The 14722-nt window shown below is 34.1% G+C and overlaps 1 protein-coding gene across 1 annotated transcript in view; it reads left to right on the top strand.

The window, feature by feature from the left end:
- Positions 1 to 14722, top strand: part of LOC111047443 (coiled-coil domain-containing protein 170) — a 39372-nt gene extending 24650 nt beyond the window's left edge. The window contains exons 6-15 of the mRNA XM_039429540.1: positions 530 to 674; positions 2269 to 2441; positions 3150 to 3369; positions 5178 to 5335; positions 6753 to 6916; positions 8693 to 8801; positions 11281 to 11391; positions 12287 to 12412; positions 13483 to 13829; positions 14679 to 14722. Coding sequence (XP_039285474.1) covers positions 530 to 674; positions 2269 to 2441; positions 3150 to 3369; positions 5178 to 5335; positions 6753 to 6916; positions 8693 to 8801; positions 11281 to 11391; positions 12287 to 12412; positions 13483 to 13815 — 1539 coding nt within the window. The 3' untranslated portion in view covers positions 13816 to 13829; positions 14679 to 14722. The remainder of the gene's footprint in view (positions 1 to 529; positions 675 to 2268; positions 2442 to 3149; positions 3370 to 5177; positions 5336 to 6752; positions 6917 to 8692; positions 8802 to 11280; positions 11392 to 12286; positions 12413 to 13482; positions 13830 to 14678) is intronic.

Below are 14722 nucleotides of genomic sequence, written 5' to 3'. Positions count from 1 at the left end.
GATAACTGACTATTAAAATTATTGTAAACGTTTATAGACCATCTAGCTTTATGCAATCAAACGGTACCGGTAGTTGAAAAAGTTGAAGAATTTGTGAAAACAATCCTATGAGTTTGATAATTAATGGTTTTAGTATCAAAAATGAAGCTCGATAGAAAGGTGACAATATTTGCCAACTATTTCATGATAAAGTGCGTATTCTTTCATATAATACAGCATAGATTCAAAGTGGGTAGCATATAGGTAGCCTACAACATTAATTGCCCTAGGTCTACAACAAAAAGTTGAAAGCAAAAATCCACTTTCAATAGAAAAACTCACTCCATAATAAAAATAAATATAAGCTAACCCTGTGTGTTGGAGAAAATTATTTGTAGCAAACTGTTTAAAAATTTGATTCGAGTAGATTTGGTAAGAGTTTTATAAAATCCTATATTTTATTCTATTTTACATTTCTCCACTATTATATTATTTTGGGAACAAAAAGGAATGAAATGGCATGTCTTCAAAATTTTCCTTCCAATTATAGGAGAAAGAAACATTGGAGATTCAGCAGAGAGCAGCTGAAAGAGAACTACAAGAACTGCGTGATAAGCTGGCTTCAGTCAACAGAAGTCTGGGAACTGCCACTGGGACACTCACGGCTCAAGAGGCCACAATATCTACTCTTAGAGGTAGGTATAAATAAATAAATATAATTTTATTGACATCACATTCATAGAACAAAAGACAACGTCAATACAAAAAAAATACAACATACTAATAAAAGTAAGATATCACTGCTTACAGCATGAGCTGTGACCCTTGCGGAGCCCGGGTTACCTGCTGATAGTATTAGATACGAATATTAATCATTAATCCTGTACAGTAATTAAAATATTTATAACAATAATTCACTCATAAAAAATAGTGTCTGATTCCGGATCCACACTATCGCACAATGCGTACAAATGATGACGAGCGTCATAGAGATGGCTGCTTTGCCAGCGCTCGGGCCAGTCGCCTCTATTGGCCTTCGCTTGCCATTGCTCCGTTTTTTGTCGAGCGAAAACGAGTAGCTAGTTAGTCGAGCATCCACAAAAAATAGTAAAATTGCAGTGTGGATGGCAAGACCAACGTGGCCAAGCTGGACCAACGTGTGGACTAGGCATTATTATATGCTACATGCAATACAAATTACTCAACAAAAGGTACCATACCTTTCACCACAAAACAATGGAAAGATTTCATTATTATAAGAGATCCTCTCTTAAGTCTGATAACAGAACATTAATCATCAACGATGCTGTACTCAGCATGTTTTTGCTTGACATGAATTTGAAAACATGGAACTTATTTTTAAAAAATTTATATTTTTAATAAATTAGAAAATAAAAGGGGAAATTTTGTATCTGTTATCGCTAGCTCTATTAAAAATCGTATCAAAATAATAATTTTTTATTGTCAAAATTAATACATGTTACAATTCATAGTAGATATAGTATAAAATCATTCTATTAATTCCTTAGAAATAATTAAAAGTCTTTAAATTAAATTTATTTTGAGAAAAACAAAGTAAGCTTCCCATTTTCTCAAAGGTGTTTGAAACAGAGATGAAGGTACAAATGACTGAATTTTTCGAGGGAGGCAGCCTGATATCACCATCGCAGCATGGATTCAGAAATCAACGATCTACAAAAAGTGCTCTATTGGCATTGACCGCCAACATCCAGAGTGCTTTTGAGGGTGACAAATCCCTTGCCCTCACATTATGCGAACTCAGCAAAGCCATTGACTGTGTCCCCCATAAAATATTGGTTGGTGAACTCAAGAGATATTGCTTGTGAGGCACTGTTCTCACGAAAGTGGCATCGTACTTGGAGAATCGGAGGCAGGTGGACAACTGAGAGGTGTAAATTCTCAATTGAAAGGTGCAGTGATTGGATGCCATAAGGATCGCTTCTTGGCCCTCTTTTGTTTCTCATGAACGACTCTACCAGCAGTCAGGTTGCAGTATTCATTGCAGATGACATCACCTTGATTTCAAGAGCCACCATGGAACTAGCGAGGGAGGAGTCTGTCAGACTCATTGAGGCATCAATGGTGATAAGTCATTAAATTAAATTTATTTTGAGAAAAACAAAGTAAGCACATATATTGTCGACAATTGTTCGTGTTGTTAATCTAGCCAAGACAGAAGTTTCTCATACCTTATGAAATCCATTCAATAATTGCATTCATCAGTGAGAAAAAATTGATATACAACAGATTTGTTTTTTACGATTACAGACGATCTGAAACAACGAGAAGAGAAGGGAAACAGACTACAAAACGAGCTGAGGCATTTGATAGAGTCTCTGGCGATTCTGTTGAGTACGCCGGTCAGATTTGTAGAGTCCCATGAGTCCTGTGTAAAGGAGAGGATACGAGAAATCATTTGTGAAAATCAGGATAAATCAGCGGTAATTCATAAAAACTCCATTAAAACTATTCTAGTTACTACTACTATTATAGTTGTATTTCATCTTATCATAGTTAGGCTACTATTCTTGAAATTTTCACTCTAGCACACAACATGATCATAAGCCCAAACATACTACTGTATTGTACATTTCTATAGGCAAACGATAAACATATCAAATCAGAAAGCTCGATTAATGAATAAAATATTTTTCAAATTGTAAGTTACTGATAATAAGGCTACTAGCTATTTCATTTTTGTGTTTGGGAGAATTTGCACATCTTTAAATTAAGTGTGAATTCATAATATCATTACAAAACAACAAAATATTCAAAGTCCCAGGATCAGAGAAAAGAAAAACGTATTTAATTAGGAATATTAAATACAATTGAAATTTAACAGACGTTTGTGCAACCGGGCCCTGTATAGTTTTTACACTTAACAGAGATTTTGTAGAATTTCTCCATTTTAAGGTGAAATAAAAGCGATATTGTCAGTTCCACATAATTTAATGATACCACATAACTTAAATATAAGTGGAACCATTTAATTATGTGGAACTGGTAATACCCTATCGCTTTTATTTCACCTTAGTATAGTTTTCAATAGTATATATTATTTTATTGAATAGTTGTTCTCATGTTCACAAAATTAATAGAGTTATTATAGTAAATGAATTTATTTGAATAATCATGAATTATTTTTGCAGCAAGTTGAAAACCTGAAAGACAAAATAGCCAGTCTGAACTCCCAACTGAACCGCAATCTGGAATCTGCGGATATGATGACCTTGAAGCTTCGGAACCTTGAGGAAGACAAGGCAGTTCTGGAGTCGCGCCTTGGCAAAGCGGAAGTGGAGCTGACCGCCTGTGACGTCACCAAGGAGAGTCTGCGTAGAGATAAGTCCATTGTAAGTACTGTAAAACGATGCAAATACCTATAGTTTGTTTTTGTTTACGGATGATGCCCACATGAGCGTTTTGCTTGTGCGTGTGTAAAGGGAAGTGCCTGGGTGATTTATGAGATGATCAAACGTCCATGCCTATTCGATGCGATTCGGCGGGATTCGAACCCGCGACCAGGTAGCACTAGCAGACTAAAGGGTGCAACGCCTTGGTCGTCTCGATTATCCGGCCGGCCAAAGGATATGTAATGAGGTCCACGTTATGATGGAAGTATTTGATTAACATTGGTGTTGCTATATCCTTGTCTATCACTCGACAAAGCAGATAGCTCTATGTATTTCTACCTCTTAAAAGTTTTCAATAATGTGGAAATATATAATTCATTAGAAAGAAATTCAACCTCAATAACTATGGAAATGTATTACTAAATTATTGCAAAATATATTATCTTGACAAATAAAATATAATTGATTGTTTTCAACAAGAATTAATAGTTAATATTACATCAGATATACTGTACCAGTATCTATATAGTATAAATGAAGTAATGAGAACACTGAGATGTTGTCAGAAATATCCAGTGACAAGATCCCAGTGTTTTCATTATGGATAGATATCACAACATCTCATCAACAACAGAATCTAAAGTTAAATGAAGCAACTTTTCACTCCGGATAGGATTACAGTGTAAATAAAAAAAAGAACATAAAGAAGATACAAAGTAAATCACTTTACAATATTGTAAATATTTCAGTCTCTATCTAGACTCTATAGATTCTGCAGTCTAGACGGATTGAGAGACGTGACTCAGCCACTGAACTACGTATTTCCAATAATCTAAGTTAAGTTTCCTTCATGTTTTTAATCTTCACAGTATCATCTGAATTGTCGTATCGGAAGCATAATAGTTATGGTACCGGTATTGAGAATTTATATTACAATTTATTTTATACAGTTCAATCTGAATTCTATAGAATGAACAAGTACAATTGCAAATATATTAGTAGGCCTACTGCTCTTTTGTTGAATCCAATTTTGTATTGAACTGATGAATTGTGAGCCAAAATTGCTGGGAAAATCGTTAAAAATAATTTATGAACATTATCTAGATCTTATATTATCTCATCATTAGTATAGATCTACTGCACACCCTGAATATAGGGTTTTAGGGCTGAATATAGGGTTGGATAAAGGATTGTTCAATCCAATCTCATTTGTTCATTTCAACTTATAAGGAAATCCAATTTGGAATTGAATTCAATTGTATTTGAAAATACTTGAATGTTTACCTGTAGAGTCTTAGTATACTACTCGATTTTCTTTCATGAAAAACGACTCTGTTATGATCCTTTTGATTTAATAATGAATTTAGGTCAAACAAAGACTTGATGGAAAGTTATATCAAGAAAGGCTATAACGCTATGCTGAAGGGTGCAGCATAGATAATTTTTAGCTATGATATAAATATTTTTTTCAAAAAATGAAGGGGTTGTGGATTGCTTCTAGACTATGATTAATTGTTTTTTGGTAAAACGCAATTATAAAGTTCTAACTCTTTATCCAAAACTAGCATCATAGCATGGGGATAAAAGTGTGCAGTAAATTTATTGAAACGTGTGATACACTTTTGTCTGGTGTTTTATATTTATTGTAATCATTGTTATGTAAAAAGTATTGCTACACTATTTTGTCTGGTGTAGGCTATGTGTATCCATTGAAATCGTTGTCATGTAAAAAGTATTGTGAGTGGTGTGTGAAAGTATTGTTACACTATTTTGTCTGGTGTCTGTGTATTTTTTGTAATCGTTGTTATGTAAAAAGTATTATGTGAGTGGTGTGTGATGTTTGTAAAATATTTAAAAGTAGTTTTGTTGTAATTGTTTTGTGTGGCATGCTTACTTTGTTGCATGTACAGATCTGTTGTGTATGCTACGGCACCATACCACGTCTGCGCCGTGAGAGGTCTTGCTGTGATATACCCGTCAGAGAAGTAAGACTATAAAATAGCAAATGTATAGTGAGGTACACGTTATAATGGCAGTGTTTGATTAGCAATTGTATTGCTATCCTTGTCTATCAGTTAACAAAGCGGACAGCGCTATCTCTTTCTCGATTTGCTCTGTTGCCAGATCGTTTTTTAACAATGTATAATTAATAGTTAATCAAAAAATATTTCATCTTAATCATCAAAAAATCATTATGAAATTATTGAAAAATATAATTTTTTGTGTGATAAAATATAATTGATTATTTTAAACGAGAATGAACAGTTAATATTACATCAATAAACCTGTACCAGCTACCGTCTATAGAGGGCATTGACAAGACAGAGGTTCGGCAACGTTGTTCGCCTATCGTTCTCCACTGCCATTATAACGTGGACCTTACTATAGAAAGAAAACTGTCATTAGCTGCTTAATTCTAGAGCACAAATTTTTAAGAAAAAGAACTTTTAAAACAAACATTTATTTATTATTTAATCCAATATCAAAATTTATCATGATCCTCGGTAGCTTTCTACTTTGTATACGGTACGGTTTCATTTAATTGATGGGACTTTTTTCTAAGGCAAAGAAACCAATTTAGCAGTAAAGTAAAGTATAGATGAAGTGTCATCAACATATGGATTCTGCTATTAAATGGATGGCTATTAATAGGTTCTACTAATAAAATTACTGTAGTTGAATAATTTACTATCCGATTTAAGGTAGGCGCACACAGATCGTCATCGGACGGACGGCACGCATCGGACGGATCGTACTTTTTTTGGGTGCTGCGCACACTTGTCGTCATCGGAGCATTGGCATATTTTAGTGCATTGCGACGTATGTCGAGTCGTGTGCGAATTAAGATTCAACAAACAAATATTACAGAATATAAGTCTCCTATTCAATCATTCCTGCTTTCAATATTAGCTCAACTATTTGCTCTGTTGGTTTTATCTTTCTAATAAAATAGGCTACTTATTGTCGATATGCTTTTACATTACTGTAGGCTATTTGTCTGTAAAACTGGTAAAATGTTTACCGAGATTAATATTTTATTATTGCCTAGCTAAATTAATTCTATTTTATGAAATCACTTTACTTATAAAAGTTTAAAAGTTTTCAAAATGTTTTAATTAAAAAGGGTACCTACTACAAGTTTTATATTGTTTTTATTTTGTTCAAGGAGGCAATAAGGCTTATAAGAAATCATATTCCTCCATAGAGAAAAAAACGAATAATTTATTGAAAAAATGATAATATATTGAATTTTGATTTTCGGTTCATTTTGAGTTTAAGCCACCAGCTAATTAGATTCAGTTTAAGCTTTGACTGTGCAAACGGCCCTAAATCTATCAATGAGGTATTAGTTCATCATTAAACTTTGACATTATTTTAACTTATGTTATTTTCAATTTGTAGTCGGCTGTTGTTTACAATCTGCAAAGAAGAGTTAGAAACCTGAGAGATCAGCTGCAGAGGAGAGATTTGCACCTGGATCTTCTGAGGAGGAAGCTCACCCTGCATGAGGACAGCACAAGGATGAGATCTCTGCTGGAAGCTGAGAAGGATGAAGCCAACCAAAGGTAACTTTATAATATTTCAATTTTAATTTATTCCAGACAACTTATATGTATAACATAAGTATTCCAAGTCTAGTATGAGCTGTATGATAATGATGTTGGTGCTAGAGATGAAGAGTGAGTTACATTACAACACTTATATCATTAATGAAATTTAACATAATCATTAAGTCTAGTTAGTAATCATCAAGTTAATAAGTCTAGTAGTCCAGTCAAGGAAAGGTTATAGAGGGAAAAGTTGGGAAGACAATTTTCGACCCCATAGTTCTGTTGAGGGTAGTAAAGAGGTAAACATATCAAAAGTCCCCACCCCTAGACACTGTGATAAGGGGGTGGGGGTGGTTTAAAGGTGCCATTTTTTGGTTTATCGCATGAAACTCAAAAACTATGTACCCTAAGGACTTGACTGTCATATAATAAATTAAAGCTTACATAATTTCCTACAATATACATTATAGAACTTTTTCTATATCTCCTCTAGTTTTCGAGATATCCGCCATTGAACGTGTGACATCTTTGAAAAAAAGCACCAATTTTTTTATATTTTTGCTCTTATAACTTTTTAAAAATCGATGGAAAAAATCCATGTTGATTATGAGCTTATATAGAGCATTAAATTCTCTCCAATTTGATGTATAATTTCACACTTTTATGGATTTTTCTTCACCTTTTGCAGCAGCTTTAGTGTTGAGTGTGAAATCTTAATTTTTGCAACAATAGACCAATTGACAACGGAATTTAGAGGGAATGTTTTAAACAAATTTTTTTACTTTGCAGCTCTGTTGAGACTACGTAGGAGGAGTACATATCAAAAGTCCCCATTGTTAACTCATGTGCTAAGGGGATGAGGGTAGTTTAAAAGTTGCATTTTTCAGCGTTTTGCTTTCACGTTCATATCTTGAGAACAATGCGTTCAACAGACATAACTAACCATTGAAAAATAAAGCTTGATAAATTCTTTACACTTTTTGTTCAGTGGAATCATGTGATATTCCCAACAGTTACCGAGATATTCGCTCTTGAAGATGTGTAATTGTTGAAATAAGAGGGTTTTATCTAATGTTTTGCTCTTTCAGGGCTTATAGGCCTAACTCTCCAACCATGCAACATGCAACATTTATTCAATCGCTCTTGGTTGCTCCTGCACCAATTCTGCGAAGAGTTGCAGTTTTCAACAGGCAACAGCAGTCTTGCTGATGCTTTTTAGCAGCATATTGGCAGTTGGCACGGTTGCTGTTGGAAATTGCAACTGTTCTCAAAATTTGCGCTGGAACAACAAGATCAATTGATTATGATAAATCACTTCAAGCAAATCTCACTCCATCTTACCCCTTGGCTATAGGAGGGTCTAGCAAGCAACCTTGCTGATGCTTTTCAGCAGCATATTGTCACGGTTGCTGTTAGTGTTGCTTGAATCAGCATTATTGGCACTGGAACAGCAACTACATTGGATAACGCCAAATTGCCTCAAAAAAATCACATCATAATAATATACTTCTGTAGTCCACGTTATAATTGCAGTAGATGAAGATAGGAGAGCAGCGTTGCTGCTGCCTTTTATAGAGGATAAATGATACCGAATTACAATTGAGCCAAATTAAGTTGTTGATTCTCAGCTTACTTGAACCATAGAGAAAAAATAGCATAAGCTGTTGGCTTATGCTATTGTTTGTCTATGCTTGATCCACAAAAAAGAGAATAAATTCTTTCTTCCTGTGTTTTCTTTCCTCAGTGGTTGTACATTTCTGTATTTGAAGTTTCTGAACTGATGGGTTTCAGAGCGAAGAAATTTAGCAAACAAGTGGATAGGCTACAACTGCAGTTGGCGGAAGTACGCTCATTGAACAGAGATCTGAAAGAGCAGCTCACATTGGCTGGTGATTACAAGGTAAAAAATATCATCATTCTTCACTAGACTTGGGATGCAAGTCACGGAGTGATCCGTGGTCTAGTAGATAGAGTGCTTGCGTAGCAGCTAGAGATTCCTGGTTCAAACCCGCTCATCACCAAAAGTTTTTGAACAACAGGTCACTCCCGTGTTATCAGATGGGTTTACGTTAAATTGTCGGTCCCGGCTGAAGTATGAAGAGACATAAGGTCCAAATGATAAGTGGTAAAATGATGACAGCTTTAATGATATATTCAGGCGAGGTGTAACGTCCGTCAGGAACTCCCCACCAATAATAAAGCCATACGAATATTAAATTATTATTGAAATTGAAGTTGCTTTCCATGACGAAACACTATATAATAGCTTTGTTGAAGCTCTGACACTGTGTTACTTGCAAATATTTGAAAAACACTTACTTTTGTTGGAGTAGTGAGGAATGCATTTCACTCCTGAAGAGGAGCTTCATCAGCCTGACACCAGGGGCGCTTTCTCTTATGGGTTGGACTGTGTGGCCAAAATGTGGGAAAATATTACATTTGATTTGAAATTAAGTTGATCATTTAATAAGTTGGATTTGTCATAGTGGAGGTGTTTGAAAATTTCGTATTGTTTAAACACCTCCACTATGACAAATCCAACTTATTAAATGATCAACTTAATTTCAAATCAAATGTAATATTTTCCCACATTTTGGCCACACAGTCCAACCCATAAGAGCAAGCGCCCCTGGTCTCAGGCTGATGAAGCTCCTCTCCAGGAGTGAAATGCATTCCTCAACACTCCAACAAAAGTAAGTGTTTTTTCAAATATTTACAAGTAACACAGTGTCAGAACTTCAACAAAGTTATTATTATTACTTGGCATGCAACACATTCATGCATTATAATATTAATTTATATTTGAGAGCTATATAGGTACTCTCATTTATCTGGAAATTAAAAAATCCAAGTAACCAAAAACCAAAGGCCTACTTTTTTGTAAAACTTTACTTTAATCTTATATTCACCACATGCTTTGACATATTAATTCAATTTTCAAGTGAAAGACTCACTTTGATGCCGTTAATATGTCATTTTCAGTTTAGATTTGTTATTATGTTTTAGATTTTTATAATTTCTCAGATTATAATATTATTTTGTGGGGAATGGTAGGGTAGTTCACAAATAATTTTATATCGGAGTTACAATATCTCATAGTTAAATAAGTCCGAAAAATGAATTTTAATAGTCAAATCTCAAAAATAGCATAACTGAACTAATTAATCCATTATTATTATTATTATTATTATTATTATTATTATTATTATTATTAGTCGTAGAGCTCCCAAAGTGGAAGACGCTGAGTAAAATCATGATCATCGATTTTTATTAGACTTGGCGGTTTTCTTGTTCGCCCACCAGCTTTTCATTCTCTGAGAAAATGCAGCTTTTCTTTCTTCACTCCATCTTGTGCCAACTCTTGGTGCTTTTATCTCTGGAATAATTTCCCATTTGTTCACTTTTGTTTTGAAATTATTTCTATTTTTAATTTCATCATCAGTAATTCCTGCCAAAACTAGATCTTTCTTACCATTCCTAATCCATTCTCCTCCATAGGCAAGCGAAGCTACATATTTTACTATTTTTTTTTGTGATTCTATGGTCAGGGAGCCTCATGATATGACCATAGAATAATTTTAGACGTCTTTTTCTCATGTCTGTTACAATATTTGAATGTTGCTCAACTGTGCTATTTTTCTGTAATCTATAACCATTCTCAGTTAATCTCGGACTTAGAATTTTTCGAATTATTTTCCTTTCTTCTTTCTTCAAATTTTCTAGATCAGCTTTCCTGTTGAGATTTAGGGTCTCACTGGCATATTGCATTGATGGCTTTATTACTGTATTATAATGTCTAATTTTAGTGTGAAGAGACAAGCATTTTTTATTGTAAATGGATTGCACTAGCCCTAGGCCTTTACGAGCTTTCTTTATTCTATCCTGCTGTGATAATCTCTCCGAAATAACCTCTCCTAAATATTTAAAACCTGGAACCCTGTTGATTGTTCCATATTTAGTTTGTAGTCTGGTAACTTCTAGGTTTGTGGTTGTGAACACTGTTTTTTTGAAGGATATTTGTAAGCCAACTTTTTCTGCACATTCTTTCAAAGTTTCTATTTGTTTTATTGCAACTTCGCCCGAGTCTGCCATTATTGCAAGATCATCCGCAAAAGCCATTATTTTATACATGCAGTATTTTATTTTTCGAGAAATCCGGTCCTTCCCAAAAATTTTGATAAATGATAACTGATATTCTTAAGTAGATCAACTAACGAACTATCCTAATCCACTGTAACAGATAGCCTACAATTTATTTAGGCATTTACTTGTCATTATTTCTATTTACTGGTTTTATGTGATTTTCAGTTGGTTCTGCTTTCTATATTCAATTAAGATTACTACGCCTAATCAACTGTTACTTTCCTTTAAAATTTTAGCTGACTGCATTGGAAAGAGGGAAGAAAATAGATGAACTGCAGAAGCGCCTCCTGGATTCTGAAATGCTGAGAACTCGTTGTACCAGAAAAGTTACACTTCTGAAAGACCAGGTAAATATTGCTCACAGATTTTAAAATACCGTACCGTATGAGTTTTAAGAGCTGATTTTAAACTTCTTTTAGTAATTACATTTATTTATATTCGTGTAATAGTTCTATTCTTATACTGTACTAGATCTATTTTCAAATTTAATCGAAAGCTGTGACTGGTCATTTAACAATATTAGCCTACTACTATTTTCTAATTCCAAGTTAAGAAATTTGTTGTGTGTTACTTCAAGATACCTGTACGGTATTATTACTATATTGACGTTAATGGTCCACGTTAATGGCAGTATTTGATCAGCATTGCTGCTATCCTTGTCTATCAATCAATCAATCAATCAATCAATAATCCTTTATTGTCATAAAACACAAAGTGTTGCAACAAACATACAAATAAAATAAAAACAGTCAGAGAAATTAGTACAACAAAATATAAAATTATATAGAATTGGCAAATAGTAATATCATTCGACAAAACGGCTATCCTTTTCTAGATCCGCAATGTTGCCAGATCGTTTTTTAACAATGTAGAAATATAATCAACTAACAGAATATATCTATTCTCAAAGAAATTAATATTCAAAGATTGAAAAATATTTTTTCTTGACGACTAAAAATATGATTGGTCATTTTAAACAAATATAAACAGTTATATTATATACCGGTATCAGCTACCCTCTATAGAAGGCAGTGGCAAGGCAGGGAATCGGTAAAGCGGTTCTCCTGTCTTCCTCCACCTCACTATAGTATGATAAAATATTACAGAATTCTAATATTTTCAATTTGTAAATTATGAAATTTGTTGGGTCACTTCAAGTATGGTATTATTACTAGGCATATAATGCTGGGAATATTATTTTTGCTATTTCATAATTCAGTTGAACTTTCATTTTGATTGAAGGTTCGCACAACGAGTGAATCAGCTGATCAGGAGAGATCCATGTGTGAGAACTCTATGCACATTCTGCGAGACGATCTCAATAACACCAAAGCCAGTCTGGCCGATTGCATCAGGAGAGAGAATCAGGTGGCTCACTCATGCAATACACTTCCTACAATATTCTCATCTTCCTCTTCTTTCATTTTATTTCCCATTCATCGTCTTATGTACATTCTATATTTCAGTATAAATATTGTCAGAACCTGTGCCTCCTTCGGTGTTACTGCGTTAAGGTTTTTTTCAGTATCGGGTTGAGGTTGTTTTAAAATTCTTAATTCCAAGTTCACTTTTGCAATATCCTCCTCCTTCTCTTTTTTATTTAATTGTGTATATTATTAGCTTTCTTACATTCTATATTTTAGTATAAACTGTCAGAGCAGGAGCATCTCTGTTATTGTTACCCTCTTCAGGCTTTTATTGTGTAAAATTGTTTTAAAATTCTTAATTCCATGTTCACTGTTGCAATAATGTTCTCCTCCTATTCTCTCATTCCAATTTTTATATAATTGGCGCATATATATTTTTGTATAAACTGTCAGAACAGGTGCCTTGTCATCTCTGTTTTATTTGTTTGCTTCAATGATTTTTACACCGCTCAGGCGAAATTTTTTACTGCTTGTATTGGGTTTAAGTTATTAAAAATATTCTACTTCTATGATATAATGTTGTACAATTTGTTGTTTGTATATGATAGTGAAGCCTTAAATTATATAATCAAAAGTATTTCACAGTAATGATTGCAATAATATTTTTTCTACAAAATAATATCATCGTGTGTTAATCAAGTAGCCGTTATAAACCTTATTCAAATTTGGGAAATTTCACTTCTTTGTATATTTATAGTGAATATTTTGATAACCACTGCATTCACACAGATATTTGACTTACTTTATTAACTTATTTATTACTAGCATTTTTGTGTTTTTATCATTTTCTTGCTTTTTGTAGCATAATATATTGTGTTTACTTTTCATAATTGAGTTTTATTAAGACCTATGGTCTTAAAAATGTAAAATGTATTTTATTAATCTAATTTATAACACTGTGTATCTAACTCTCATTCGCGAAGAGATCGTGGTTTCTTGGCTTCACCAGCCACATTTTCAAATAATCTTCAAATTTCTATTTGTGTTTTTCATAAACTATTTGTTTTGTAGCTGGTTAGCCTGCGCACATCAGTTTGCAGCCTGCTCTCACTGGACGTGTCAGTGCCAGACTACGAGATCATCTCGAAGCTGACCAAGATGGCGAACGCGCACCGCGAGTTCACATTGGTGTCGCGTCGCTATGACGACCCGCTACAGTTGCCGCACGTTGCGACTGCGCGCAGTCCGCGCGCCAGTCCCGTGCACAAGACGTGCACGCCGCGTTTTGGCGCGCCACCCCATTCCCCGCACAACGACTCGGGGTTCCTCGATCCGATTCTCGACGACTGCGACTCGGACATCAACACCGTCTACAATAAACGACCGATGCGCGGGGCTTTATGACATTGCTAAGCCAGGTAGAATACACAATATAGATATAAAAATCTATATATTTTATCTGTTAACAAAAAATATTTCAACAACAATCGATGTAAGGGCTACATGGAAATCGGCTAGTTTCTTCCAAGGTTTTCATTCTAACTTGAATTATTGCATTTCAAGAGGAGTCATTATGTATGGGAACCCCTCAATAAGTTGGAGACTGTTGTAGATATAATACTGTAACTTTCAGGATAAGTTATTAGTCTAATACTTCCTTTTGACGCACAGCTGAATTTCAACTCCTTATAAGGAGGAGTCTTATAGGGGTTGTAACTCGAATACTTTAAATGTAAACACCCATTGTGTGGTACATAATTTTCAAGGCCTTCTTGAAACAAGAAAAATTGCATCAATAAAAATGTTCTATGATACTTGTAACCAAAATGGCAGCTGATTAAATGTAGGCATTTTGCGAAATCTCAAAGTGAGGACAAAGAAGTTGGTGATAATGGTTGAAGCTAAAAATTTGGTGTTTTTCAAAGATAGTACAAGGAGCATTTGTTGTCAGGTGTACCTGGAAATCTATATGAGACAGAGCGCTCCACCTGATCTAAGATTGTAGAGCACAAAATTACGCCCAGAGGGATAGTGAATCTTAAATTTAAATGGTGAATACTATAATTAATAATACTGCATGATAACTCAAATATCAACTGTAGATCATTTCTGTAAGTGGATAAAGATACGGTAATATTAGGCTATCACGTGAGCAGAGCAGCTAGTCACACACATCACACATAAAGCCGTCCAATGTAATAATTATTATATAAAAAATCGTGTAGATAGTTAAACATTAATTTCATATTGTAATTTCTTGCTTTCAGGTTGCAGGAGGTATACCATCAACAGATGATGTAATTCTAATAAT

This window comes from Nilaparvata lugens, chromosome 5 (genome assembly GCF_014356525.2).
Source record: "Nilaparvata lugens isolate BPH chromosome 5, ASM1435652v1, whole genome shotgun sequence".
In the NCBI taxonomy this organism is placed as follows: domain Eukaryota; kingdom Metazoa; phylum Arthropoda; class Insecta; order Hemiptera; family Delphacidae; genus Nilaparvata; species Nilaparvata lugens.
This window is presented reverse-complemented; position numbering and strand designations above follow the sequence as displayed.